The sequence below is a fragment of the Patagioenas fasciata genome, chromosome 9, assembly GCF_037038585.1.
Source record: "Patagioenas fasciata isolate bPatFas1 chromosome 9, bPatFas1.hap1, whole genome shotgun sequence".
Lineage (NCBI taxonomy): Eukaryota > Metazoa > Chordata > Aves > Columbiformes > Columbidae > Patagioenas > Patagioenas fasciata.
In genome coordinates this window covers 6992538-7020231 of record NC_092528.1, presented here as the reverse complement: position 1 = coordinate 7020231, position 27694 = coordinate 6992538, and the positions used below count along the sequence as shown (strand labels likewise).

Sequence of the window (27694 nt, the reverse complement as noted above, 5' to 3'; positions counted from 1 at the left end):
ATCCTTATGTAGAAGGGGGCTTCAAGGAACGTCAATATAATCTCTTTCCAGTCTCACATTTCTCCTTTAAGCAGCAACTCTGACCATTTTTCCTCTTAACTGCTTTATGGCTCATCCATGATTATAAACTCCTCCACGTGACAGTGTATCAGGACCTTGAATAAAATGTGAACGGTTCAGCTCTATTGAACTTCCATACAGCTGCTGCTGTTAGTTACCAGGATCGCTTTCCTCTGCTCGTTTTCCCTCCAGCCGTTCACTACAGACTTTGGTTTAGTAAACCATTAATGAAAAGTCTTGCTTTGACTCAGGATTTCATGTGCTGGTTTTCCTAGAATTCAGAAGTAAATCACAACTTACATGCTCTGATGCACTCTCCCCCTAAATGACCGCATGGTTTCTGTTGTGCTGCCAGCACCTCTGTTGCAGGGGACTTACTCGAGTTACGGTTGAGCATGTGGGGGATTAGAGTGTGAAGCTGTGAGTTAGATGTTGCTGTAGTACAGAACGTCGGTCTGACACTCAGAATCTCTCTTCTCTCAAATAGTACTTGAATATTTTGACCTAAAATACCCAGACTAGCGCTGCTCGACCTTGTGCGCTAATAATTCCTTCAAGCAGAAAATACTTGTGATCTGCTTCAGTCCTTGTGGACTGTGAGCTCAGGAGAAAACGAAGGGTAGGATGAGCACGTCTACGCGCTGAAAACACGGTGGAATTTTTTTATTGTGCTCCAAGCGATGAGGCAAAGATGGGGAATGGAAAACTAATTCTTTGTGATTGCAGACACTGATGCTGTGGGTCTCTGTCTATCAAGTGTCTGACCTAAAACGTAGCCCCCGGGGACTTGATGTACTGGTCCCTGGCATCTCCTAGTCTCTTTTAAGTGTCTAGCTGAAAATGTACATATGAGAGAATCTTTTTGAGATACTGTCCTTCACTGCGATGTGTCGAGAGCTTCAGAGGTTTCCTGTCTCCTTGTTTTTGGGGATCATGACCCACTGCTGGGAAATAGTGGTCTTAAATGGGAGAGGATCATTCTTCTGTAACTCTAAGGTCCACTATTACTTTTTATTTTAGAGAGTTGACCACCTTCTGAAGCAAGAGCGTCTCACTGATGCCCTGGCGCTAGCCTGGTCTTTTTATGAAGGTAAAGCAAAGGCCGTAGTAGGTAAGTTTGGTGGTTTGTTTGTTTTTTTAATTGAAGCCATTAGGGAAGGTTTTAAACCTATGCATGTATAGGAATAACTTTTTCAGGAAAAAAAGAAAGATATAATTAAATTGAAGAGGAGAAATAGGATGTGGACCCGGGTGTTGAGTATCTAGCTTGCTAAAGTATTCCTGAAGGTCACGCATGACCTGTGGGTAATTTTGACTGTGATGCTCCATCATCTCTGCCAAACGGGTACTTCCATTCAGGTCTCCTCTGACTATACATGTCACTGAAAGAACTGCTGGGTTTTGCCATCATTTTCCTATGAAGGAGGATGCTTTGTGAGCACCTAGCTTGTTATGATAAACATGTTAATTATGCCAGAAACTGATGCTTGAATGGTCTTATTTGGGCTGGACATATTGACTTTTCAACAAATAACTTCTAGTGTTTTTGACAGATGAGACTCAAGTTCTCAGGGTAAGATCCTCCTGCTGTGAAATTGCTAGTACATGACTCGTTTTAATGCATGGATATAATGCAATTAAGCAGATACTTTCAGTTTTCAAAGTATTACTGTCTTTTTGAGTTGATATTTAAGGATTTTTTTCCCCTATAGTGCAGTTAATTCAACCTCTTTCCATCAAGGCATCCTCCAGCCAGCAGCCTCATGTCCACAGTCTTTGACAGCTCTGTGTTAATTGTTCTCTCAGCATTAAGCAGCGTTTAGATCTGTTCTTGCCATTCCTGTGCTGGAACAGTCTTTACCTTGGGACAGTAAACTCTTCAGAAGAAGAATGGGCTAGAAGTAGAACAGCAAAGCATGTATTTGGATACCTTGACCTCTGCAGCTCAGGGGTGGTCGTGCTAGCATCTGAACTGTGGGATGTTTCTATTTCCACTGGCAGCTTAGCTGAGAAAAGCTTTGTTATTTCTTTCTCTAGGCCTGTCTGGGGACTCGAGCAAGCGCAAAGCGGTCATTGCGGACAGAGTGAGTCACTGGGTTCTTCCTATACGCATTTTCATATACGCTGATGTGACACTGACTGTGTTCCTGGAAGGAATGGCTTCTGTCCTCCAGAGCTTAATCCAGCTAACTCTGGAGCATGTATATGTGCTGCTCTGGCTAAGACTGTGAGCAGGACTTTAGAAGAGATTTGGAAATACCTTTTGGGTAAAGGTGGGGATAAAATCTGCAGCATTAGCGAATCCAAATATGACATTATCATTCAGGCCTTGAGGTCTCCGGTCCCCTCACAGTAAAGAGGAACCTTTAGGAGGTAACTCCAGAGTTTCCTGACCTTTGGTTGGCAAGTGTTCATCAGCATGTAACTTGCTGACTCTTAGGATGGTCCAGTTGTTACAAGAACCTTTTTCTGGGGAGGGTATGTTTAAAATACACAATTATTGCAATAATTATTTAGCTGTACTTTGTTCTTCCCGTATATTTTATTTGCAGGTAAATAAGTTTTGCTGTTTAAGTTACTATAACTTACGCTTTGGGTAAAAACATGGCCCAGATGAGCCCTGTGCTTCAGGATGTGTTAAACTGCCTGGAAATTTGCTGGCAGACTGGCAACGCGGTTTCTTGGTCAGTTAAAGTTAGTGTAGGCTTTCAGTATCCTGCTGGGCCCCTTCTGTCCCATGTCACGCCATCATCTTGGCACCTCCAGTGTAGGATTGGCATTCATTTTCTTGTTTATTGTAAATTCAGATGGTTGAAATCCTCCTCCATTATGCTGATCGTACTTTGAAGAAGTGTCCTGAGCAAGGAAAAATCCAGGTTATGGAGCAACATTTCCAGGTATGGCGCTCCAAAGGACACTCTTGTATAAATCTTTGGAAGTTTTTAATCAGGCCTTGGTTTCCTGCAAAAATGTGTGACTGGAGTTTTTCTCCATATGAACCAGAATACATGGAAAACCTGTAACTGTGCCAGCTACCAGCTGATTCACATCACTTATTGATTCTGCTCTGTATTGACCCGGCTTTACTATGTGCTATCTGGTGGGATTTTTGCCAATCCCTACAGCTTTTTTTCCATTTCTTGTGCAGGACGTGGTGCCTGTCATCGTTGATTACTGTCTCCTACTCCAGCGCACGTAAGTCTGAGTTTTCAAGCCTGTCTCCCGAAGCAGACCACCAACCATGTAGCCCTGGGTGCTGCCTCCTGTAATATCCCGTGGTTTAGAGGAATCGTATCACATCATCCTCATGTTATATATATATCACAGCATCGTCATCTCATATATATCACAGCATAGTTTAGAGGAATCCTTAAAAACTGATACTAAAGTCAGGGTACTCAGTACTCAAAGCATGTCCTCAATTTTCATTGATGTGCTGAGGGAGAAAAATTTGGTTCAGACTGCTTTCCCCACATCATCCCCTTAGTGAAGAAGCTGCCTTGATATCCTCTGTCATCATTTCCCCTCTAACAGAAGGGTTTTTGTCTGCAACATCCATAGCTGATTTATTCTGTGTAGCTGCCTGTAACTTGCTCCTGAGTTTGAGAAATACAGAGAAAATGGAGTTTAATTTGAAGCCCTCAGAAAGAAGTAATGAGATTTTAATAAGATTATTTGATAAATAAACACTTATTTCCTTCTAGGGATCTATTGTTTAACCAGATATATGATAAGATGAGTGAGAATTCTGTAGCTAAAGGCATCTTTCTGGAGTGCTTGGAGCCATATATCTTAAGCGATAAGCTGATGGGAATCACACCTCAAGTGATGAAAGACTTGCTGCTTCATTTCCAAGACAAGAACAGGTTGGAAAACTTGGAAGCCTGCATCGTGCATATGGATATCACCAGCTTAGACATACAGCAGGTGAGCTGTTGTACTGAGCTCCTCTGAATAAACAACAGCATCCCCTAGTTGCTGATGCAAACTTCTTGTTTAGTGTGCTGTTCGCAGCCAGTCTTTTGTGGTTTGAGTTCCGTGCCTCACATCACAGGCTGCAGGAGCTGCGTTGGTCAGCGTGGTGCCTGCCAGCCTGTCTGTGCGTGTGTTTGCTCCTGCGTGACACAGTCAGCGGAGCGAGGACGTGTTCCTGCTGGGCTGCCCTGTTTTCCTTGGCCAGTTTTTATTGCCACAGCATGACTTTCCATTCCAAGGAAATGTTTGGGAACTTGACAAAATGATTCACTAACCCAACCAAAACACAAACTAGGGCAGTCAAGGGTTCTGAAGAAGTATTTTTTTAATTCTTTAACCTCATGCAGGTTATGAATGTAAACATCTAGACAGTGAGATTCCATGCTTGCTATGTGAGCAATAAGCTGGATCCTGCCTTTGGGGTCCTTCCAGAGACTGGTTCCTCAAGTGGAAATTCTCATTCTGCTTTAAATCATGCCACCGGATGATGCAAGGACAGAGATTGTATTTGAGAAAACTGCGCTAAGAGCAGCTGTACATCTACATTGTGCTTTGTTTGCCATGCAGGTAGTTCTTCTGTGCTGGGAAAAACGCCTCTATGATGCCATGATCTACGTCTACAACAGTGGGATGAATGACTTCATTAGCCCCATGGAGGTGGGAAAGCTGCTCGGTGCAGCGAGTTGTTATGTGTATGCTCAGCACACAGTCTTTCTGAGAAACAGCGTTTCAAACCCAATGCATTATCTTCTCATTCAGAGTGTGTATATTCTTTTTCATTTCAAGGTAGAAATCATGTATGATATATGCAGTTTGACTAGATGCAGTAAAGGAGAAAAGTAATTTGTGATTACTGTGCTTTAGAACACAAAGTTCCCTGCTGAGGTAGCCGTGCTCTGCAGCGTTAGGGCAGGAAATTTAGTCATGTTAAAAAAAAACGTATATGAAACAAAAGGAGCAGAAGAGAATAACACGATGGCTTAAGGAGTTTGTGTTGCAAAACTGTCTGCTAACAGCTTTGTTGCTGGTGCTGAGCCTGGCCCGTGTACCATGACAAGCTGAGAAAGCATCAGCTTTCTGCACAGTGGGATTAATGGGGTGCAGGTGTGAGAGGTTCTGTGAACACCTCATGCTTTCTCTGCTTCATACTGTTCCTCCTCTGTTGACATAATAGTATAGTAATGTGTATTAAAGAGCAATGGAAACAAAGGGTGAACTTACCTGCTGTGCCCGATGTAGCAGTTCTCTCCAAGCCTGTAGCTGCAGCATCAAAATGTTTCATTACAGAAGCATTACTGGTGTTTTCTCAGTAGTGCAAAAATTGAGACCTGGATCCTTTGTGAAAGTCTTAAGCTGCCTGATTGTTAGCGCTTGTACTCTCATTTGGTAGGGATTGATTGAACAGGGCTTGGGGCTGCTCAGTTATGCTCTGACTTCTAGGAATAGCGAATGTTGCTTTTTTTAGTGTGACCTCTCTGCTTAGGGTTAGATCTGATTGAATGGAGGGGTTTGGTTTTCATATGTCAGAACATCAGCTGGAAGAAGCATCCTGTGCCACATCTTCTTGTCCTCTGTGCTTTTTAATCATAAGATCTCGTGAGAAGGCAGAGCTTCTGGGGGGAAGGTGGCGATCTCTGGTTTAAAACCATGCCGATTCTTTGCTTTGAGCTTTCCAGTTGCTTGAGTCTTCTTTCTTGTTACAGAAGCTGTTCAAAGTCATTGCTCCTCCACTGAATGCTGGGAAGTCTCTCACAGGTATAGAATTCTGTCCCTTTAAGGGTTTCTGGTTTTGATATTTGATATTTTCAATCTCTAGTTGCTTCCAACATAGGGATGCAAAAAGGAAATAGAGAACAAAAAAGTGCTCAAGTACCGTTTACTGTGTGTAAAGCTGCTCAATTTACTGTGTGTAGAACTCTGCATGCATGTCAGATGAGATGTTTTGCTAACAGCTGGGAAAAAGAATTGCATCTCTCTCTCTATGTTGTCTTGTGAAGAAACTGTGACACGTAATTTTTGTTTTGTAGATGAGCAGGTGGTAATGGGCAACAAGCTGCTTGTATATATAAGGTAAGTCCTTTAGAAAGTGTCTGAGGTGTTGCCTAGTGGTGGCACCAGATTTTTAACTCACTATAATGGCATCGTCTTATACTCCTGCTTCCTAAAATGCAAGAGTAAAGATTTTTGTGAGAAATACTGAGTCTCCCCATTGGTTTTCTGCTGTGGAATGGCATACCTCGAATGCAAATTTATGCAGTGCGTTGGCTTATTGTGTGCAAACAGCAGTGCTGTCTGTAGTGCTTGCTTTTGTGATTTACAAACTAAATTTGACTTGTTTTAGGAGCATCCTGAAAACTAACTCAAAAAATGAACTGTACTCCTCAATCTGTTCAGTGTCAGGATGTATTAAAAATGCCTTTCCCATCCTCATCTGTAGCTGCTGCTTGGCAGGCCGTGCGTATCCGCTGGGCGATATTCCTGAAGATCTTGTACCTTTGGTTAAAAACCAGGTGAGCAACCTTTAGGCAGGAAGCTTTCCCATGTGAGGCTTTTAGAAGAAGCTGCGTATGTCTTATTTCGTGGGTTTCTGACCCAAAACTATTATCAATTTGATAGCTGCATCCTTGTGATATTGAGCACATAGCACTGTAAATACCAAATTTTTAAAGAATGAAATAGAATCATTTTGATTGGAAAAGACCCTCAAGATCATTGAGTCCAACTGTTAACCTAACATTGTCACTAGACCATGTCCCTCAGAACCTCATCTGCACATCTTTTAAACCCCTTCAGGGTGTTGGCTTAAGTAACACTGTTCTGTTTGGATCCTCAGATCTACTCCAGCTACAGTTGGGGTTTTTTTGGTTTTATTTCAAGAGTTCCTCGCTGGCAGGTGTGGGTATGAGGTTCAAGGAGGCCAACGGGAAGGTTTTAGGTCTTAAGTTAAGCTGCTAACTCGTCCTGACTTCACTGCCACCGTGGTGACACGAAAATTAACTCAAAAAAGGAGCGAATAAGAGAATATGGGGAAGTGCTGCCAAGGAGGGGAGCTGTGCCCTGGATACAGAGGAGCTGCTTTCCCCTGTGCTTGTGCGGTCAGTTATCGGGAATCCATAGAAAATCTGCTGTGTTTGTTTGAATTTTCATTGCAGGTGTTTGAGTTTCTCATCCGGCTGCATTCCGCTGAGGGATCTGTGGATGAGGAGGTCTACCCTTACGTTCGCACCTTGCTGCACTTTGACACTCGGGAGTTCCTTAATGTTCTTGCTCTGGTAAGAGATCGCTCATCTCCAAGAGGAAAACGCAATGTTAGTTCTTCCATCATCCATGTCACGGTTGCGTGATCTTTAAGGTTCCTACTTAAAAGTTTGTTCTTTAGCTAAACCCGTAGTTACTGGTTTGATGTAGGAACAGTTTTGATGTGTGCTCCATAAGATATCAGAGGAGATCATAATAGTCTTTTAGGTCTTTGAATATAAATTGATGAACATAACATTATAGTAACAGGGGCCATCTTTAAAGAATAATACAAGAATAATGTATTTGTAAAGAGTGTTTTAGTACCTACATCTTTCTCCTGCATAAAGATTCATCTTTCTTCCTTTCCAAATGTATTGAATTTCCTCTGTCTACTAACTGGACCTGTTACTTTTACCTGAATGTGTAAGAACCATTTTGGTAGTTACAAAAGAGGAAATTGTATTTTGGAACCTGCTGCTTAGGTGATATGGACAGAAAAGATGTAAAAGCGTTGTCAGCTTTGTGAAGTGGCTGCTTCTTTGTGTTTGCTTGCATTGCTGGGGTTGGCAGCGGAGAGCGTTCTTCTCAAGGTGTTGGTGTTTTACCTCATGCAGACTTTTGAAGACTTCAAGAACGACAAGCAAGCCGTGGAATATCAGCAGAGAATTGTGGACATACTTCTGAAAGTGAGTGTGCCTAAAAATTCACCTCTGTGTTTACATCTGATTCTATCTAACACTGTGCAGTAAAAGCTGTAATTTGGTTGAGGTGCTTGCAGGCCTGCCCTGGCTGACACCTCTGAGGAGGCGGTGGGCTGCAGCTGGATTCACCTCAGCCAAGGCTGTCAGCTGGATATTCAGAAGCGATGCTTCATGCACATTAAATAAGGTGACAGAGAGGTCTCCTTTCCTGTCTCTGATTTCCCCTGGGTTGTACTTTGTTGTCAGATTTTTCTTCTCTGCACCGTTAAGTTTATTTTTATCAGCTTCTCATTGATTCCACAACCTGATTCCTTCTGAGGAGGAAAAAAGGGCCCAGGAATCCTGTGCCTGGTGAGGTGCCAACGCTCTTCTGATAAAACCCTGCTCCCTGTATCTGTAACTGCTGCCTATGGGCTGTAACGTGCCCAGAATGACAGACCTATCTTTAGTCAATGGGAGAGAAGGGGAACGTCAGCGTTATCAGCCTGGTGCTCTAGAAATCACTCGTTGTCTGCAGATCGTGCTCCTTAACAAAGAACGCTCTCATTAAAAGCTGCCGCTGCCAAATGCTGTTTGCTTTCCCCTGCAAAGCTGTCGGCATTAATAATGAGCAACTCCACTTGGAAGCTGTGTATATACCTATCATAAGTAGCGTTTCCCTGTCACTGTCGTTGGTGATAGATGAGAGCGAGGGCAGCAGTGGGTGAACTGGATGACGGTGCTTCCGTCGTCGACTCCGTAGTGTGAGCTTCCCAAGCGGGCATGGCTGTAAGGGTGTTCCTTAGCCCTCGGGGGGGATGAGAATGTGCTTTTTTGTGTCCTTAGCTGCTGCTGGCAGGAGGTGGCACAGTGCAGCTGTGTTCCTGCGGCACGGCGGGGAGTGGATGGAGCTGTTGCCAGCCCTGCGCTGCCGGTCGCTGAGCAAACGTCCAGCACAACAGGGTTCAGCCTGGCTCTCCAGGGAAAAAGGAGGGCAGTCCTGAGAAGTGCTGCAGGATTAAATGCACCTGCAGGCAAACAGTTGGACTGTCAGTCCCTTGCTCTGGAATCCACTCTCTTCTTGGATAAAAATAAAAGTATCTTGGAGCTTTTTATTTAGATTTATCATGGGCAGAAAAAAAACACTTAGGAAGTAGCTCTGCTTTTAACATGGTTTGGTCAACGCAGATGTTTGGCTAATGCAAATCTAAACTTTGCCAAATATATTGTCTCTTAGAAAGTTGATGTGGTTTGCTTACAGCTTCTGTAATGCTGCTCTGTTTCAGAGGTACAATATTTTAACCCTCACATGGACTGATAAGGACCCAGATTATGAAAAACAAAGCCAAAATTAATAAAATACTCCTATTGTTTTAGCAAGCAGCATTTTTAAGGGTATTAGCTAACATCATTCTGAGTAGGCTCCTGTAGGAAATAGCCTTTTGAAACAGAACATGAAGGTTAAAAAGAACAATAGCATTAGCTGATGTTTCAAGCAGAGCTCTACTTGATTCCTTAATGTGTCTTACCTGTCTGCCTCCACTTGTGTAAGAAAACCATCAGCATCTCCTGCAGAGCTGGGATGCCGGGTCACTTACGGAATCGATTGTATCTGCAGTGCTTGGACTGCATGGGGTTAAGAACTGCGAGATGCTCCGTGTGTTGGCTTTGCTGGAGCAAGTCTCAGGTGTTAGCTGACGGAGCTGCTCAGGTGATGGACGTCCTGCCAGCCGAACCCGCTGCTCCTAGAGGGGACTCTCCAAACAGGGGCATTTCACTTCCTTTTAGTGTTCCGGGCTTTTTTTAGAAGCATGAGACACCAAGTCAGGACACATCACGCTCATTTTTTTAATATGCCAGACAGGTGACAAGCACTTCTCAGGTTTCAAATCCCTTTTGTAACAACCCTTTGATATTCCATTTTTCTGTAGTTTCAAGTCAGCACAGCCACAAGTTTCTCAAAATATTCATAGACTAACAGCTAATTTAATGTGAGACAAGAAACTTTTCCCCAAATCTACAGTCCTTTCTTAGTCATTTGATCAGTTCTTCTGCATACCACAATTGAAGTGGTGAGCGCCCGGGCCTTGAAGTCAAATGTATTTTTTTTTCTTCTGTAATTATTAATTTTATCTTCAAATGACAACATTTTTCTGCTTAGAAGCTCTGTTACATGTCCAATGATCAGCACAGATTACAGAGATGGAGATAAATGTGGGGTTTGAGCCCCTTCACATCCAAAAATTTGGGATGTGCAAGAATATTTCCCAGCAGAGAAATGGGAAAAATACAGCAGAGAGGTTGCGCCTCTTCAGCTTTAGGACAGAGGTGATGTAGCAAGCACACATCCACTGTCTGTGTCATCAGGTGTCACAGTTAAGTGCTGTGGAAGGTGACTTATATTCTGAACTTTGGGATGGACTAGCACCAGGAGAGTGTTGTGTCTGAGGTGGGAGAAGACCCGCTGGCTGCGCAGGGATTTTGTGTTGTGTCCTGACTGCCTTCCCAAAGGCAGCTGCGCAATCAGTCACTTGTGGTTTGATTTTTCCCTTTTCTCTCTGTCGCTTCCCAGGTTATGGTAGAGAATTCTGACTTCACCCCGTCGCAGGTGGGCTGTCTCTTCACCTTCCTCGCCCGTCAGCTCGCCAAGCCCAACAACACCTTGTTTGTGAACAGGACGCTTTTCGACCAGGCAAGTGTTCCTTTTTAGGGGTGGGAAAACATCCCAAACATGGTGCAGCACTGCAGATGGAAGCAATTCTGGAAGGAACTGGTGCATTATAAAACAGGCAGCATCTTGCTGGGACTTTGCTGTGCTTTCAAAGAAGCAGAGTAGGAGAGAACACAGGAGCGCAGTGAGCTCCGTATTTCAGCTTGTCTGATGAAACTGCATGAGAAATAGGGTCAGGTCCGAGGAGGTGGAACAGCTGCTACTGCTCCTCACGGATTTCTGTGGTCACTGGTGTGTCAGGAGAGGGAAAGCAAAGGGCAGGAACAAGCTGTTTATGAGCATTTTGGTGGCCCTCTTGTCACTCGTGCATGTGGAGATGCCATGGTAAGCAAATAAGGGGTGACAATTAAAATGACACTAGCGAGCTTCTAGAGCTCATATATGTAGTGGGGAATTTGTAGTTCCTGTGGCCACCATCCTCCTCTGCTCTTTGAAACAGGCTGATAGGCACCAATGCCTGCCTGAAGCTTGTGTGCGTTAAGTTTATATCCCAGTTTAAGTCCCAGAAATTCCTGGGACTGAGGAGGAGGCCTCAATGGCCAGAGCAGTTGTGCTTCGATGGAAGGTGGATGTATGAACACTAATAAAAACGGAATTAGAAAATATATGTCCTTAGTCATAATTTAAGACCATAGAACTCTGTGGAGGCTAAATGCATTTGGGTTAAACAGTTTAATTACAGATATATTAAACATTATTAATTACATTATTTCCTGTTTTTTCTGGGGGAGATGGCACAATCCAGGAGAGAAGTCGGAAGGGTCAGCATAGCGGTTCCAGCTGTTTGGTGTGTCCTGGGGTCCCATAGTTCTCCTGTATTCCCTGGGTTCTAGATCCTGGTGCAGAGTCACAGGTTTCCCTCCCCAGAGTCTTTCAGCAGTTCTTGGTTATTCCAGTACTTAGTTACAAGACCAAGTACAGAGTACCACACAGATGAATAGTACATTCAGATTGCTGTTGTGGTTATTGGTGCTCACAATCTGCTGGTCATGTTTATGCTAAGCGCTAGGTTAAGCCTAACTCATGCTAACCTCTGCACCTTCGCACAGGTCCTCGAGTTTCTGTGCAGTCCGGATGATGACTCCCGCCACTCGGAGAGGCAACAGGTAACGGCGTTCCAGGGAACATTTCTTTAAGCACCGGGGATGACCAGGCTGTGCAGCAGAGTTTGGGCTCTCTGGGAATGTGTGCTGGCTGAAGGTCATATGCTAAAATCGTCACCTGGCCTAGAAATGGTCACCTGGTGATGGCAGAATTGGGCAGTGCTTCCAGAGCAGGAGGGAAGGAGGGTCCCAGCCCAGCATTGCCCACAGGAGAGGTTTGACAGCAGTAGGAACAGAGACAGGAAAAGCATGTGACCTTCATAGTTAATGGACAATCAATTTAAGAAGTCTGTAAATTAAGCAAATATGAAGTTTAATGGAACAGGAGCAGTGTGCTTCTAATGGCACTGGCTGTCCAGCTCCTGCTGCAATATAAGTAACTGGTCTTCATTATCGCAGGTCCTTCTAGAATTGCTGCAGGCAGGAGGGATAGTACAGTTTGAAGAGAGCCGTCTTATCCAAATGGCAGAAAAAGCAGAATTGTAAGTTGCTGTGTACAATGTAGAAATACTGCTTTAAGTGTCTTCCAAAGCTTTTTTCCTCCGCATTTCTTGTTCTTACTTTGCAGCTGTGTTTGGAATTATTTTCCCTGTGCATTCACATATGCGTCACTTAATATGTTCATAGTTAGTCCCAGTCTTTCTATCTTCTTTCTACTGCATGTTCTTACCAAAAGAATCGTTAAGAGGGGGTAGAGCTGTGGAAACCCTTCAGCATGAAATCCTGTGGGGCTTGATGAGTTTTGGCACTTCCCATCCCAGCGCCCAGGCTTTGTTCAAAGGTATAGTTGTATATTTGAATACTCTGCACTGACAGATGGAGATGACTCGTTGGGGTAAGACCCACAGGTGGATTTAAAAGCATGAAGGGGTCTGGAGCCACCCCCATGGTGCTTGTTTTAGAATTGAGTAGGAGAGACAAATACAGCGTCTGGAAAGAATAAAAATGTCTACCATCTCCTTTTGATGCTTTTTGTTTCTGGAAAGCGTCTGTCGTGCCTGAGCAGAGTCAGCCAGCAAGGGGCATCTCCATCCAAGTCTTGAATTGGGATGTTATGTGAATTAATCCACCGTGTTACAAAGGACAGGAGTGCAGTGGTGGGGTATGCCATGCCTGTTTTCTTACGTGTCCTAGGAGGAGTTACTCAACCAAATTTTTCAGACTCAATAAATGTATTTTTTTTTCTCCCTGCTTCAGAGCGTTTGATTGCCAGAGCCACTTCCATCAGAGCTCAAACACTTGTGTAATGTTATTTAGCAGACTTTTCATTTATTTAGCCTTAGTTGCATGTTTTTATTTCAAGTCTCAAAATATTTAAGATGTTTACCAAAATCTGAAGGTAGGAAGCTGTGTCATAACACACTGAGTCATGTTCAGTGTGTTTCTTCTAACTAGTGTTGCGGATTGGCCTAGGTTAGAGCTGAGCGCGTTACAGAAAGAAGGAAGATGATCTGTGAAGAACAGCAGCTATGAAACCTGGGTTCTTTAAGGATTTTTGCCCTCTGTCTTTTGCCTCTCACCTTAGTAACTCTGGTTTTCTCTGTTCTATATGATAACTTTCCCAAAAAAAGGCAGGTTGATGGGCTGATATGAAATGGCGTATGTAAACTGGAGTCACCCAGCCTTGTGTGCTGAAAACCTCAGTGTAAGATATTCCCTAAAGCTGTTTGTAAAACATGCTGGATTTTTTTTTAAGTGCTGCCAAAGTGCGCTGGGTCTGAGCTCCCTACTTGTATCCTGCTGAGTTATTCCTAACGCAGAAAGTGTTTTTCACTTTAGCTATCAGATTTGCGAGTTCATGTATGAACGGGAGCTTCGCTACGACAAGATAATTGACTGTTACCTGCGTGATCCTGTGAGAAAGGTGAGTAAATCTGGTGTTTCTGACCCTTTTCTTCCTCACAGCAGTGCAGCCCATCCTGCCCAGCTCTTTCATTGTACCTCTCTAGCTTAAAAATGGTTCCCCTTTACAGTTGCGTTGTCTTAGTTACAGTTAAGACTTTTTTGTTTGTGTGCGTGTTGGAGAGGCGCTTATTTTTTTTAAATGCTTCAGAGTTTTTGGTTTCTTTTTAACTTTAAGCAATGCTAATACATAAAACCTGAGTGCAAGGTGGGATTTATGGCAAATGTAGCTAACTGCAATACTTGATTGTTTCTGCAATCAGTCCCCTCTTTTCTTCCCCTAGACAGCTATCTGCCCTTACTTATCTCTTTGCAGTTACCTCCTGCATGTGAATAAGTTGTGTGTCTGCCACGGTTTTTGAGGTATTCTCTTCCCCACCACCAACAGAAGTTAGGATGAGAGTGGCAAATTTCATCTCACCAGCTCCTTATGTAACTGCTGTGCTGAAAGTGGTGTGGGTCAAGGAGTCAGAAGAAATAAGCTGTGATAGTGGGACAGCCAAAAATTTGTTACAGGAGAGCACCTGAGCTGAGGACAGTGCAGGAGAACGTGGGGGACAGGCTGGTGTGGAAGAGGAATTCAGGAATATGCTGGGAAAACTGACGCCCTGAGCACTCTTTTCTTTGCCTGTGCCCCCAGCTCAAGAGTGGTGTCCTCTCCTTGTTCCCTGAGAGCAAGAGGGGACATTTTTAATAGTGGAAGAACAATTCTCTTTGACCTCAGTGCTTAACGCATTTACCATCAATTCTGTCCCTCTTGGCTTTTTTTTTTTTCCTGGCAGTTCCTCAGAAGCTCTTCAGGGATATATAATCTCACCTGCAGATAACTTATCCTGACTTGCTAAGAGACTACAGGTCCTGAGGTCGTCCTAAGACTGTTTGAAATGCGAACAAAATTCCCGTGTCAAAATCTGATGCTGTTAGCGGCACTGCAGAACATGCTATACCATTTATGGTTTTATGCCTTACAGGAAGAGGTTTTCAACTATATTCACAACATCCTGTCCATGCCTGGCTACAGCGCTGAAGAAAAGAAGTCGGTGTGGCAGAAAGCTTTGGAACATATAGAGGTACAGTGTATCCTAAACCTGTGGATCCTGTTGGATCTGCTTGGTGCTGTTCTGTAAGCAGAAACGTCATGATGTTGAGTCACAGCTGTTTAGGAAGTTCTGATTTTCAGATTTAATAGTCTCATATGTTAATATAAGCGCATCTCTTAGATTCAGGCTGGTTTCGCTTATTGCTCCTTGGGTGATGGGACCTTGTCAGGGATGATGGCTGGTGAGTGCTGTGTAGCAGGAAGGAGCCATTAGCAACTCCTTCATCTCCTGAGAGTGCAGCAGCAGCAAGGTCAGGACATCACTGACCTCACAGTCTGTGGCATCGCGTATACAACAGTAACAGCATTCAGCCTGAGCACCCTGGCATTTCTAACCTGTGAGAATATGGGGTCATGGCTTCTCCTGTAAGACACGGACTCTTGCTAGACTTCTCTAGCTAATATTTTTTCCCATCTCTTCAAAAGACACGGACTCTTGCTAGACTTCTCTAGCTAATATTTTTTCCCATCTCTTCAATTTCTCTTTGCTTCAGGGGATGGAGATGTATCTGAAGTAACTGTCCAGCTAGTAGGCGTTGGAAATCCATAATATCCCTTGTTCCTCAGAGGTGATGTCAGTCCCCTCCAGGGTGATCTGGAGATAAGCTGGGAAAATAACTCTGTCTATAAAACAAGCAGTCATGCACATGCCCAGACTACTTAGCAGAAAACAGCCATAGAAGTGTCTATCATGTAAAGTGGGCAAAAGAGGACTAGGTACATCTGAAAGATACAAAATACTTTAAAATAGTCTCTACCAGCATCTGCAAGTCGTGCGTGATTGATGAGAAAATGGACCAAAATGATTCAAAAGACAGGGCACAAGGAAGTGCTGTGAATGCAGCTGTGCCGTGCAGCTGGCTGAGCTCACGCCCACACTCCAGATGTGCTTTCTGAGCCCCTGGGAATTGGTGGCTGAGCAGGAATGGCTCATTACTGCCTCACCGAGCAACTGTGGTTCCGTGCTGGGCTTTCCGAGCTGGGCAAACTGCTGTCTGCTGTGCCTGCTTCGCTTTCCTCCTGCATCCCTTGTCTCTGCTTGTACTGGTATATACAGCCCAAATGGTTTGGCATTAGAAGTGGGCCAGCCTCCCTCTGTAGACCTTATTTGGTGTCTCTGTTGAATCACAGGTAGGTCTCCTTCCTGGCTCTGTTCAGCCCAATGCCTTTACAAACCTTCCTTGCTTGAGTGTCTCAGGACAAATCAGACATGTCACAATGTTTCTCACTGTCATACCGGTTTTAGTAAGCCTGTCATAGGCTTAGACTGCCAGCTTTTCATATTGAAGAGTTTCTTTTCTCCGTCTGGAGCCACTTCTTGTTTATCATACAGTTCCCAACTGGTCAGAGCTGTGTACTGTTCTGAAGTTGGCAAACAACAGAAAATATTCCTCTCAACTTGTTTGTGGCCATCTTTAAAACCAGGGTTTCTTGCACCGTTCCATCAGCCCTGTAGATAAGGGGCAGCTGATTCTACCTGTGCTTTTTGTAGCTTCCTCCAAAGCGCTGCTGGGTGCATGATGGGTTGGGTCGGTCACCTTTCTGGGGTGCTGTCACCGAGATGAAAGCCCCCTTTCCTTTTGGCATCTTTTGTCTCCCAGGACTGGTGAAGAGCATGTACAATGTGGCTTAGCAGCTTACTGGCTGCCAAGGGCTTTTCTTCTTTTCCGTTGTATTAATCCTGCTCTCAGGCATTCAGAAGAATTAAAATGGTAAATAACGTTTTACTAGGGTGGTGCTCTGCATCCTCTGCGCTGCTGTGGGGAACATTTTCTGGGTCCTTGGGATTGCCTGTGCTTGTGAGACGGAGGGGTCGTGCTCCTGAGTGCTGGGGAAGGAACCAAGAGCTGCGGCTCACACAGTAAACTGGGGTCAAACACCACGGAGCTGTTTAACAACGTGATTGGCAAATTTTGCTTTGAACACCTCACAAAATGCGTCTTCTACAATAGCTGCTCTTTAAAGAGCTTGTGGAGTTGTCACTCTCTTCTCTGGAAGCACTAGGAGCAAAAGGCCCATGTTCTGGGCTGTATAAAGTTGTATGATAGGAAGCCTCTTCGATCAAGCTTGACAGGAGGCAAACCCACGGGTGTCTGAAGATTTTTTTTTCTTCCTTTTATTACAATAAAGAAACTGTTTAAGGCTTTTTTCACATCTAGGCAGGTATCAGTTACAGCTAACGGTTACAGGAAACCTGCTTTTAAACCTCCGGTTCAGTTCAAGCCAGTTAAACGCTGTTTCCATCTGACTGAGAAATTCCCCAGGGTCCACTGAGGGATTTGCTTGGCAGTATATCAAATAATTCAGCAAGCTAAGGCAGTCTATTCCTTACCGCTGTCTGCTGCTGGCTCCTGGCTGGCACTAGTGATGTCTTGTTGGCAGGGGGTAAAGGCAGCTGTCAGAAAACCTGAGGAATAATTTCCTCACCTTAGGACGGAGATACCGTCTCGTTGGTGTGAATTTTGCCTTCTTACAAGGCCTGTTGTGAAGTAAAATCGTTAATTTTTAAGAACACCTTTTTACAAACTACCCTTTCTTCTAATTTTTTTTTTTTTAAGTCAATTCTTGTGTGATATTATTCATTATTTTACAGCTTTCATGTAAGCAAAGGTGCGGTTACAATATGAACAGGCTCAATTATATCTTGCCTTCAATGAGAAGTACTAATTTGTGTTGTGTTTCCCTTTCCGAAGGAGCTGCTGTTGCTGAGCCCATGTAAAGCAGCCGACTTGGTCGCGATTCACTTCAGCGAGCAGATCGAGAGCATCATCACAAACCTGCAGGTACAGCCTCAGCCCTCATGGTGCTTCCTTAGGCTGGGGTGGCCGTTGTTGTGAGGAATGATTGCTGAGAGTCACGGTCAGTTGTCGCTGTGTCACCACTGCAAGAGAAATAGCTTGGCAGCTGCTCAGCTGCAGGAAATGCTGCGTTTAAATTATTTGGCCTGTTTGTAGAGTTCTGGCCATAAAAATGTATGATCTCTGAGGTGCTGGTTGCGTTACTAATGCAGTTTTCAGTTTGGAGTTCAGCTTGCGCTCACAGATCAGACAGAGCTTTTGTCAACAAATGTATCCTGAGTATTTACGCGAGACAAATGCCTCAACCAGCTTCTTCAGCCAGCACCAGCCCTCAGCAGTATTTACTTCAACGGCTGTAGATCAAGAATCACTGACTTAAAGCACATTATTTAAAACAGTAACACTGTGTCTTCTCCTGTTGTACAGGACCAATTCTTACTCTTCCAGTTTCTGAGGAGTCTCCTTGATCCCAGGTATGTAAGAAAACTGGACCATTTACAAATGTCAGCTTGAAAACATGGGTTAAAATAAATTCCTTTGAAACAGCTTATCAATAGAGAGTCTACAGCCAAGATCAGGGCTTAGAAAAGGTGACTTGCTCTTCAACCTGCTCCAAGTTGAGGAGGACAGCCCAGAAATCAGAGTTGTGGGGAGCATCCTCTGCAGAGCCCTTGCCAGGTGGTGCTGTCACAGCTTCTTGGAGGAGGCTGGGAAATGGTTGTTATCCTGTGACCAAAACAGCCATTTCTGTTCCCAACCCACCCATCGATGACCTGACCAAGTTGAACACAAATAGAAAAGCGTCTTGGTCTATTGGCGTTTTTCTTTTCTATCTTATTTCGGAATTGCTGCTGTATTTTCACTGCAAACTTCTCTTTAACTATTTGTTCCATCCGCTCCTGTGTTTGCAGTATTTCAGCACTGAGCGATCTTTTCCTGCTGAATAAGTTTCAAAGGCCTTGATTTTATTTATTTGCTTTGTAAGACATTTACATACACACAGCTCCAACTGCCTTCAAGCAATTGTTAATGCAATTGAAGGAGAGATCTAGTTTTGCCAATTAACTACAAATTAATTATGCTTTATGAGGAGCAGTAGTAGGAAAAGTTAATATTATCTAAATTCAAGAGTCAATGTTTCAGTTCTTGTTAAGGTGGCATAAAAAGCATGCTTTGGAAACTAGAATCTGGGCTTAATTTTGTATTTTGTTAGGATGCAAATTAAAACAGAGACACGTTTTGTTATTTCCTGAGTTTTACAGCCATGTTTGTGTGCTAAGTGTTAACGGCCACCCCTACTGTTTTCGGGGAAGTCAGAATAAATTCAGAACTTTGCCAAGAAAATATCTTGGTTGGGTTTTATAGGAGAGAAGTTAGAATTTTTTTTTTTAGTTAGTAAATGAATATATTTTTTAAAAAATTGAATAGTTAAGCAGAAATGATACCCAGCTGGATGTTAAGTAGGACTTTGTTTATGCTGTGATATCACTCACAGCAAGTGAGACCCAATGAAGGTAGTAATTAACCTGGATTTTAATCTTATGCATAGAGTGGCTCCCATAATCTCTGAGTAATAAATGTGCCTAATTTAACTCTACCATAATTAGAGCTAAATACAACCATTCCTCCTGTAGTTACTTTCTAATCAAAAGCAACACGTGATGTGTTCAAACCAGCAATAGGAAGCAACTTTCTGGCTGTGACCTTTGAAAAAAGCTCTGCTTTTCCCTCCGAGACAGATGTTTGGTAGGGCCACGTGTGTCTTAGGGACGTTTAGGAATGGCAGTAAGATGTTCAGCACCCCAATAATGGAGATAAAGCACATCCTGACTGGATTGTAGTTGCCAGAATGTTCAATAAGTGGGACAGTTACACAGAAAACCGAAAAAATATCCACTAAATACTTTGGATTCACATGTGGCAGTGACTGATTATAAAGCAGAAGGTCTGGAAGCCTGAGATTTAGCCTGTTGTTGTTGAACTGTGTTGTCGGCAAGAATTCTTCTGTAGAGATCGTAGTGCTGCCGGGGGCTTTATTTTTAATGCCACCCAAGGCCTGTGGTCTGTTTCAGTGCTGGGAGGTTATCGACTTCTGAGACCCATTGAAATGAGCTGAACTGTGTCCTGAGAGAGGGAGGGAAGGAGGGGGAAATCCTGCCATGCGAGACATAATCTGCAGATATACCTGTACTTTGTAGTGTATCTACACATAAAATAGTCATTAGGTTCTTCTGAAAACATCTCTTTTCAGTCAATCTAAATGTGTTTATATGCTTTTTTGAGCAAAAGTCTTATTAAAATAAAGACTCTTAGAGCAATAAATGAGCTTTTAATGTCTCAAATACGAATGATTGCTTGATCATATGGGGACAAGACTCATCATGCTACTATAACTATCCTAGTTGGTGGAATTGCATTAGGGATTAATTTGGCCCGTTTAATTTAGCTAGAGATTTATTTTAAAGAAGGTGGAAGGGGGAAGGGAGGAAACAGGGTTAACAGAAATTGCCTGGGGAAATTAAAGCCAAATGTCTGTATGTTTGTATCTTATAAGCAGTCACAGAAAACGGAGACTGTACTGTGTATTGCTCAGCTCATTAATCACAGCCTTTGCTGCATTTCCATTTTAAACTCTTCAAGATTTTTTCCTCTAAAAAACCAACTCAGTGAAGCATCTCTGTTTGCACTATGTTTGTGTATTATACCAACAATATTATTTAGCAACACAGTGTTCTGGGTCTATAAATATATTAACAGATACCTAAACGTTCAGTTTCTGTTCCAATGGCTCTTCTCACTGACCAGCTATCCGTGACACTTGCAAGGCTCATTTGCACCAGGTTTTGTGAGAAACCAGTGATTATCTCTTCTTTTTTAGGACAGAGCATGTAGAGAACGGCCAGGGAGATGTTTGGTGTGGGTATGTTGAACATAATCGCATTGAGCTCAGCAGGACCCACACGTCTCAAGGCTGTCACTTAGTTTGTAACATCATCAAAATCTAGCTTTCCCTTCTCTTTTCTCTCTGTTTCTGGAGTGAAATGGTTAAGGCAAAGGTCAGCTTGCTCAGGAAGTCGTGAGGACCGGGTGTCACAGGTATTTCCAGACTAGAAGGTTGTTCTCATACTGAAAATGCATGATTTGCCATTTTTCCCGGTTTGGTAGATCATTTTAGATAGAAAGTGCTGCTTTATTTTGTTCTTGTCCCCAAAAGTGTAGAGCACTCTCTCCCTTACAGGTACTGGGAAATTTATAGGAGCCACGATTTAGGGTTCTTGTTGGGTCCTTCGAAAGCCCATTCTTTATTTGATGTTTTGTACAGCTCTGTCCATATTTTGGATGCTGTGATCAGTATCTCTGTGAGGCTTTCATTTCTGTGCAAATACCTTTTATAATCAAGTGATTGACATTGTAATCGCAGTAAGCTGTTCTTGCCTTGCTAGGGCCACGACATTCTCCTGGCCTTTCTTGGATGGTAATAATCCCATTAGCTATTACAGCTCACAGGAAATACAGGATCCTATTGTATATCAGAACTTCTCCATCCCATGGCTGTAGGGTTTGCACATCAGCACATCTTCTCCTGATTAGGAATTTCTGTTCAGAAAAGTAACAGAACTAAATCCATACCTTGATGTGTTTTCTTTCTCAGCAGGACCTTCAGAGCGGGTTTCCTAGACAGGATAAACTGCTGTTGTTTCTCTGCGTGATGCACCAGCCCTAGAACTGCCACGTGGCATTTAACCGGCAGCGGTGGTGACCACTGCTCGTTTGGAAGGGCTGCAGGTGTATAGGTGTCTCTAGGAAAGTACCGTCCTTTCCATCCTGACTCTTGGAAATCTCTTGCTTCACGCTGCTCTTTTTAAAAATAAGATCAGCGTAAACTAGTCAAACAATAAAATGTGGTAAAGGAGGCCAAAGAATTTCAGGAACAATAAGCAAAAAGCAACAAAATATTTCTTCAAATGCATGCAGAGAAGGTGTATAGGACAAAATGAAAATCAGCATGTAAAAAGATGACTCAGAGAGCATGTGGTTTCATTGAAGAAGTTGGATGAGTTCTTTGCGCCTCTTTGCCATGGAATTGCTGAAGATGTGTCTGTGCTGGTGTCGTTATTCACAGGGGTCTCTGATAGTCTAGTTTATACTGAGGCATCAGTAGAATATGTTGTGGAACAAATGAAATGCCTGCTAATAGACCTTCACCAATAACTAGCAGAAACAGCATTATTTTTCTCTTAAAACAAGGTTTTTTTTTGCTTCTTTATTAAAGATAAAAAGACAACACGCAATTGAATCGAAAATTCTTCTTTCCAGCCAAACTTCTGAGCTAGAATTTGACTTGAGTCTCCTGTGGCTTCTTTTATTCCAGAGAAGGCATTAACCAAGACCTGATACACTTACCGCCCTACATCACCGAGCAGTTCATTGAGCTGCTGTGTCAGTACAGCCCAGACCAGGTTTTGGAGACGCTTAAAGTTCTGGAATGCTGCAGACTGCAAGAAACCATCCAGGTAGGAAAGACACATGTAAGGACAGGGGAAACATTCAGATCCGCTCCTAGCGCTTTAAAGTGCTGTAAAAGTGCTTTAGCCTCAGTTGTGCATTCGTTCCTGGATACTTTTCCAATCCGTTTCTAGCACTGTTGGTCCCCTTGGGCTGCTAAACTGCTCTCTTGCGGTGTGGTTAGCTGTAGGTAATATGCTGAGTTTAGTCTCAGGGCTAATAAGAAAAAGACCATTAGTGCTCTGAAGCTATCGGGTAACTGCAGAATAGAGCCTGGCAGTGTTAATGTTCATTACTATGTTGAAGGTATATGAAGTCCTGGGCCTGGGGCTTTTGGAAAGCAACGCTGCCCAAATTTGACCAGAGCTGGGAGAGCAACCATTTCTTCCCTTTATGAAAATTTTAACAATAGTCTGTCCTTGATCTTTATTTATAGATTTAAAAAAATATATTTTAATGCTAGTGGTGGCAGTAATGCAAGGTTGAGAATTAAAACGCAGCGTAACCGGTAGGGTGGGCAAGTACGAGTGCTCAGCCTGGGTGACGTGCCTGTGAGCACATGGAGACTCAGTCCTTTCCGACCATCTGGTCGGCATTGTCTGGCGGTGTAAACAAACACGGGCGCATTCCTTAACATAGACACTCACCTTTTTCTTTCTTTTAACTCAGATAACCCAGAAGCATCAGCTCCACGAAGCGTCTTCCTATTTACTGGAGAAGAAGGGAGATATCCACGGTGCCTTTTTGGTTATGCTGGAGGTACGGGCCCCAGCCATCCTGAGCGTGCATTTTGGCCGTGCCAGCATGGCATGACGTGCCACCAGCACAATGGCCTGTGTTCAGGCCTGATATTGTCATTGCTTCTCCATTTGTTGCCCACTAGAATCCATGGAAGCATTTACCTTCTGTCAATAACAATACGTTGAGTTGTCTGCAGACTCGGCACATCAATATATTTTTCTGGCACGTCTTCAAATGTCTAGTAGATAATAGGTGCCGAAATTCATCTTTCTTAAATCAAAAAATAATCTTTCAGCTTCCACTTTCCATATTTGGAAAGATATTTATGCTACTTTAGATATACTGGGAAAGAAAATGCGGGTGAGCCTTTGTAATCATACCATTTGAAACCACTTCTGTCAAGATTTGGCAGGTTTACTGTTGTGAGTTCTCTCTCGTTTCAGCGATTGCAGAGCAAGCTGCTGATGCTTACGCAAGATGATGAAAGTAAGAGTTATCAAGTTAAATTCCATTTTCTGTTAAAAAGAGAGAAACACAAAAAAGTAAAGTGCATATGCCTGGCACCTGGCATAATGAGATCCTATGTTGGGTTTCTAGGTATTGCAGGGACCTTTTAATTTCTGTTCACGTGGCTGTGGTAGTTATTCTGATGACACTTCTATACTGTGTTACTGTGATCTTCCTAGAGGTGTAGAACAAGCTGCGATGGCTGGGTTTTGTGTGTGTGTGGTCGGCTGCCCTGTTGGCTTTTTTGCTTGTGACTGATACTTGTGCTGGCTTCCCAGACACGGTTGCGATGTCTGAATCCATTCAGGCTCCTTACTGAGCTTTAGTAGACATTATATATGAACAGCGATGAGAAGCATCTGCAAGTAGCTTTTTGTTGAAGCAAACTTCTCAGGGCAGTGTTCTGCCTACAGAAAAGGAATATATGTGCAGGTGCACTGTTCACTAGCCCAGGGCCTCGTGGGCGGCTAATTAAATGCAATGCCCGTGTTTGTTACATAATTGCATCCTAAACCACAGCAAAGATCTTCCTTATCTGATTATGGTAAATGTTTTATAGGCCAGATTTATTGTGCTATTCAGGAAAAGTGCCAAAAATCTGGACCTGTCTTTATAATGTAGTTGTTCACTGTAGTGAACAGATTTTAGATGAACAGCGTGATTTTATTTTGCAGAATGATTGGGAGTTAATGTATCTAATCGTTTTTATAATTCCCATTTGTTTTTTTCCCCCAAAACTCAGGCTCGGCTGAGCTCGCCTTGCTAGAAGATATTGAAGATATCTTAGTGAAAACAATTGCCCTTTGCCAGAGACATTCACACAGTTTAGACCAGCAAGAGCGAGAGGTAAGGTAATAAGAAGTGTAACACTAAAATCAACAAAGGCCTCTGCATCTCCTGAAACTTCGTCTTTACACGGTGCTTACATGGTTCTTCCTTTTCCCATCTATTGGATACTGATACATCTCAAGAGGTCATTTTTTCCCCCTGCCTTGTGTTCTTTTTGCAGTGGTTCGGGTTTCAGACTCACAAGAGACAAAGTCTCTTCCATTTCTGTTCCACTGCAGTCATGAGAAATGTAGTTCTGTTCTTCAGAATGTGGAAGTGAGGCTTTGGAAATGGACTCTGACATTGTCCACAGCTCATTTTTAGTACTGCCATGTTCTTACTGGTTTTTTCCTTACATTCAATTATGTCAGGCACTCTGGTTTCCGTTGCTGGAGGCTATGATGTCCCCACAGAAATTATCTGGTTCCTCACAGTGTCGATACTCCGAATGTAAGTATTTTGGCCTCTGTGACCCCAAATATTAATAAAAATCAGTGTGCTGGCTCTCCTCCTCTACTGAAGAAAAGCAGTTTTGTTACTCAGTTCCTAAATCTGCTGTTCCTGCAGTTGATCTGAGCTGCAGTGGCTGTAGGACTGAGCTTAGGCTGGGCATTTGTTAGGCTGCAGCCATCAGAAGATCAAACCGTATTGCAAGTAAGCGTGGTGGTGATCATGCTGTCTGTCCTCCCTCTTACTTCTGTCTGTCCAGAGACCGTTAGCTACATCTGGACCTTGCAGAGATCAGTAACCCAAAACTATAAATCGCCTCTCTTCCCCCAACTCATATTTTCCTCTAAATTCAGAAAAAAAAAGAATTTTTAGGAGCTAATGCCTGCAGAAAAGTAGAGCGATACCAGACATGATGAGAGGATAATGCACCTGCATCCTACATAACTCTTTTGTTTTCATTCCTAATGTGCATACTTCCCAAACTGCTCTAACAAGCTGATTATCCCCACAAAGCAACTGAATTGCTGGGTCTATGGATATTTGAAAATTGACTCTTATTTTGGGGTATTTGGGATCTAGGAACAATGTTGGCACAAAGGTTAACACTAGGAAGTTATAGTCTGTGGGACTGTAACATGGACAAGGCATCCACATCAGGTTTTGGTAGCAGTAGGAAAAGCAAATTGCAGTGATGCCAAGTCAGTCTCAAAATGTGAACGTTTACCGTAGGTAGGGTGTGGGAGGGGAACGGAGGCATCGTGATATCAAAAACTTTTAAATATACAAAAAACTGTGTGTGCTTAGTGCAAAATGTGCAGAAGAAAAAATATAAAAGCTGTTTTCACACTAGAAATAAAACTCTCTTCATTTGTAAGATTGATCTCTTTACTCCGTAAATCCTAATGAGCTGCTGGTGGCTTTTATGCTTGATATTTCAGCTTTGAAGAGTTTGACAATGCAAGTGCTGAACAACATGGCTGCATTTATCGCTCTTCCTTCAATCCTGCAGAGAATTCTACAGGTGAGTTTCTGAAGAGAAGCAGCTTTTGCCAAGCTGTGCCACTCAGTTATCGAGAAGAGCAATTTGCAGGCCATTGAAGATCAGATTGGTTAACTGTCTAGTTCAGAGTCATTCAGTAAAAGCTCAGCTGATGGAATGACCTGGGAGACTTGATGCTCTGGGGAGATGTGGGAACACATAGACCTGGGAGAAGATAAACCAAACACAATATTATCTCAAAAGCTGCAATGACTTTGAACTGAAATTTAGCAGTTTTAGGGGCAAAGCCACTGTGAATTTTTCAAAACTTGGTGAAAACCATTTAGCTAAGGCTGTGGGTTGGAGAGTGAAAACACTACAGCAAAGTTTGTAAGCTTTGGAGAAAGAGATCACAACTGGACCATTTTCATTGATGGTGCAATGTATTATTTCAGTGAGCAGCAAACACCTTGTAGAAGAGCTGACTTCAAAACAGGATCTTGGGCTGAGTGATCTCAAGTGGATACGATTTGTTAATTTACAAAATATGAGGTTGAGATTTAATAGCAAACCTTGAGAAATGCAGAAAATGGATTAGAGAAATTGTCTGCGTTGTGGAGTGGAATGATTGAAGGGCTGAGAGAGCGCTGAATTGCTCTTCAGGGTTTCTGTTCCCGATGAGAGAAGAAAGTAGAAAAGGGCTTACAGGCTTCATGGGGTGAACTCACACCTCCAGCAACCTATTAGTTTGATCTGAATATTATGCACAATCTTGGATTTTGGAAAAAATCATGACAGTGAAATGTGTTGTCAAAAAGAAGATAGAAAGTGTGATCAAATGAAATATGATTTTATCAAAGGTAGAAAGTGTCGAGCAAACTTAATACCTCTTCAATAACTTATTTCGGCTGGTTTTACCTGGAGCATTAGATAGAGTTTCCTATAGGGCTTTGATGTTTAATGTAGGCAGAAAAGGATACAGAAGCTGTGAATGAAGAAGTGGTGAGGCGGGTGGGAATCTTTGGCTGAGAATTACCAGAATGGGGCGAGAGCCAAAGCAGCCACCGCTGTGAAGATAAGGCAGCCGGGAAGTGTCACGGTTCTCCCTTGGGAAGCAGAGACATTCTTGTTCGCTCTTCAAACATGTCATCCCATTTCTGTTCTTACAACCTCCTTCAGCAGAAACAGAAAAACCCTCTTCTAGAGGCTGACGTTTGTGTCCTGCAGGCAACAGAGGAGTGAGATGTATGTGTCAGTGGTGCAGTGAAATGGTTGGTGTGATTGCAGAGGGGGATGCTTATGGTGCATCAGGTGAAATTCTTTTGCCAGGTACAGAAATGTGCAAGGCGTTATTTAAGGCAGCGTGAGCAACTCTGGTCGCTGGGTTTGGAGGCAGGGGGAAATTGATCCTGCTCATTCCGTTTCCCTGCTCAGCCTTACAAATTCAGTCTGACAACTAGAGCAAAAAATAGGGAGAGAAGAGGACTTCTTAAAATGCATTCAAAGGGAAGCACTGAATTCCAGGTAAAGAACATTAGTATCAGAACTTCATAAAATGATAGTAACACTTGATACCTTGTCGCTCAGAAACAGGTGTAGGGAAAATAGTGTCATAAAGCTCATTAGAGGATCCTATGGAAGAGAAGGTGGTATTTATTTACAGAATATCTCAATAAGTTGACTTTGCCTCTTAACACTCATTATTTTATAGATTTCATTCTCTCACTCGCACTTACATATTTGCAAATGCCTAAGATAGATGGGAATGAGTGGTCAGACCAGGATCATTCGTGGACAGCAGAGAGGGTGTCAGCCCTTCACCGCATCTCCGGGGTTCCTCTGATGGATGGCGACACCTTAGTTATGTTCTTTAGAAGCTGCGGGCTGTTATAAGGTGGATTTTTGCCTCTGCATCTCACTTAAGCTTCTATAAATCCTAGGCCAGATTGCTGCACATTCTGTTTTCCCTTGTTTGGAGCCTAGGTTTGAAACACACGTCTGCAGTCTGCTTTACTGTTGGGCTAACAGAAAAATGGTGTGTGTTATTCTGCAAACTTGTTGTCTTCCTCCTAGCAGGCTCTTCCACTGGCACTCG

At 43.1% G+C, this 27694-nt stretch overlaps 1 protein-coding gene across 4 annotated transcripts in view; it reads left to right on the top strand.

Annotated features, from left to right (window-relative positions):
• VPS8 (VPS8 subunit of CORVET complex) overlaps positions 1-27694 on the top strand; it is a 65797-nt gene that overhangs the window by 21354 nt on the left and 16749 nt on the right. For all 4 annotated transcript variants that reach the window (XM_065844757.2, XM_071812383.1, XM_071812385.1 and 1 more), the window contains 24 exons: positions 1081-1171; positions 2098-2144; positions 2868-2957; positions 3209-3255; positions 3765-3987; positions 4603-4692; positions 5739-5790; positions 6063-6105; positions 6473-6545; positions 7188-7307; positions 7890-7961; positions 10528-10647; positions 11736-11792; positions 12189-12271; positions 13569-13653; positions 14663-14761; positions 17484-17573; positions 18015-18061; positions 21961-22102; positions 22764-22853; positions 23279-23321; positions 24085-24188; positions 24542-24620; positions 25559-25641. In XM_065844757.2, the coding sequence (XP_065700829.1) occupies positions 1081-1171; positions 2098-2144; positions 2868-2957; positions 3209-3255; positions 3765-3987; positions 4603-4692; positions 5739-5790; positions 6063-6105; positions 6473-6545; positions 7188-7307; positions 7890-7961; positions 10528-10647; positions 11736-11792; positions 12189-12271; positions 13569-13653; positions 14663-14761; positions 17484-17573; positions 18015-18061; positions 21961-22102; positions 22764-22853; positions 23279-23321; positions 24085-24188; positions 24542-24620; positions 25559-25641 (2070 nt within the window). The remainder of the gene's footprint in view (positions 1-1080; positions 1172-2097; positions 2145-2867; positions 2958-3208; positions 3256-3764; positions 3988-4602; positions 4693-5738; positions 5791-6062; positions 6106-6472; positions 6546-7187; positions 7308-7889; positions 7962-10527; positions 10648-11735; positions 11793-12188; positions 12272-13568; positions 13654-14662; positions 14762-17483; positions 17574-18014; positions 18062-21960; positions 22103-22763; positions 22854-23278; positions 23322-24084; positions 24189-24541; positions 24621-25558; positions 25642-27694) is intronic.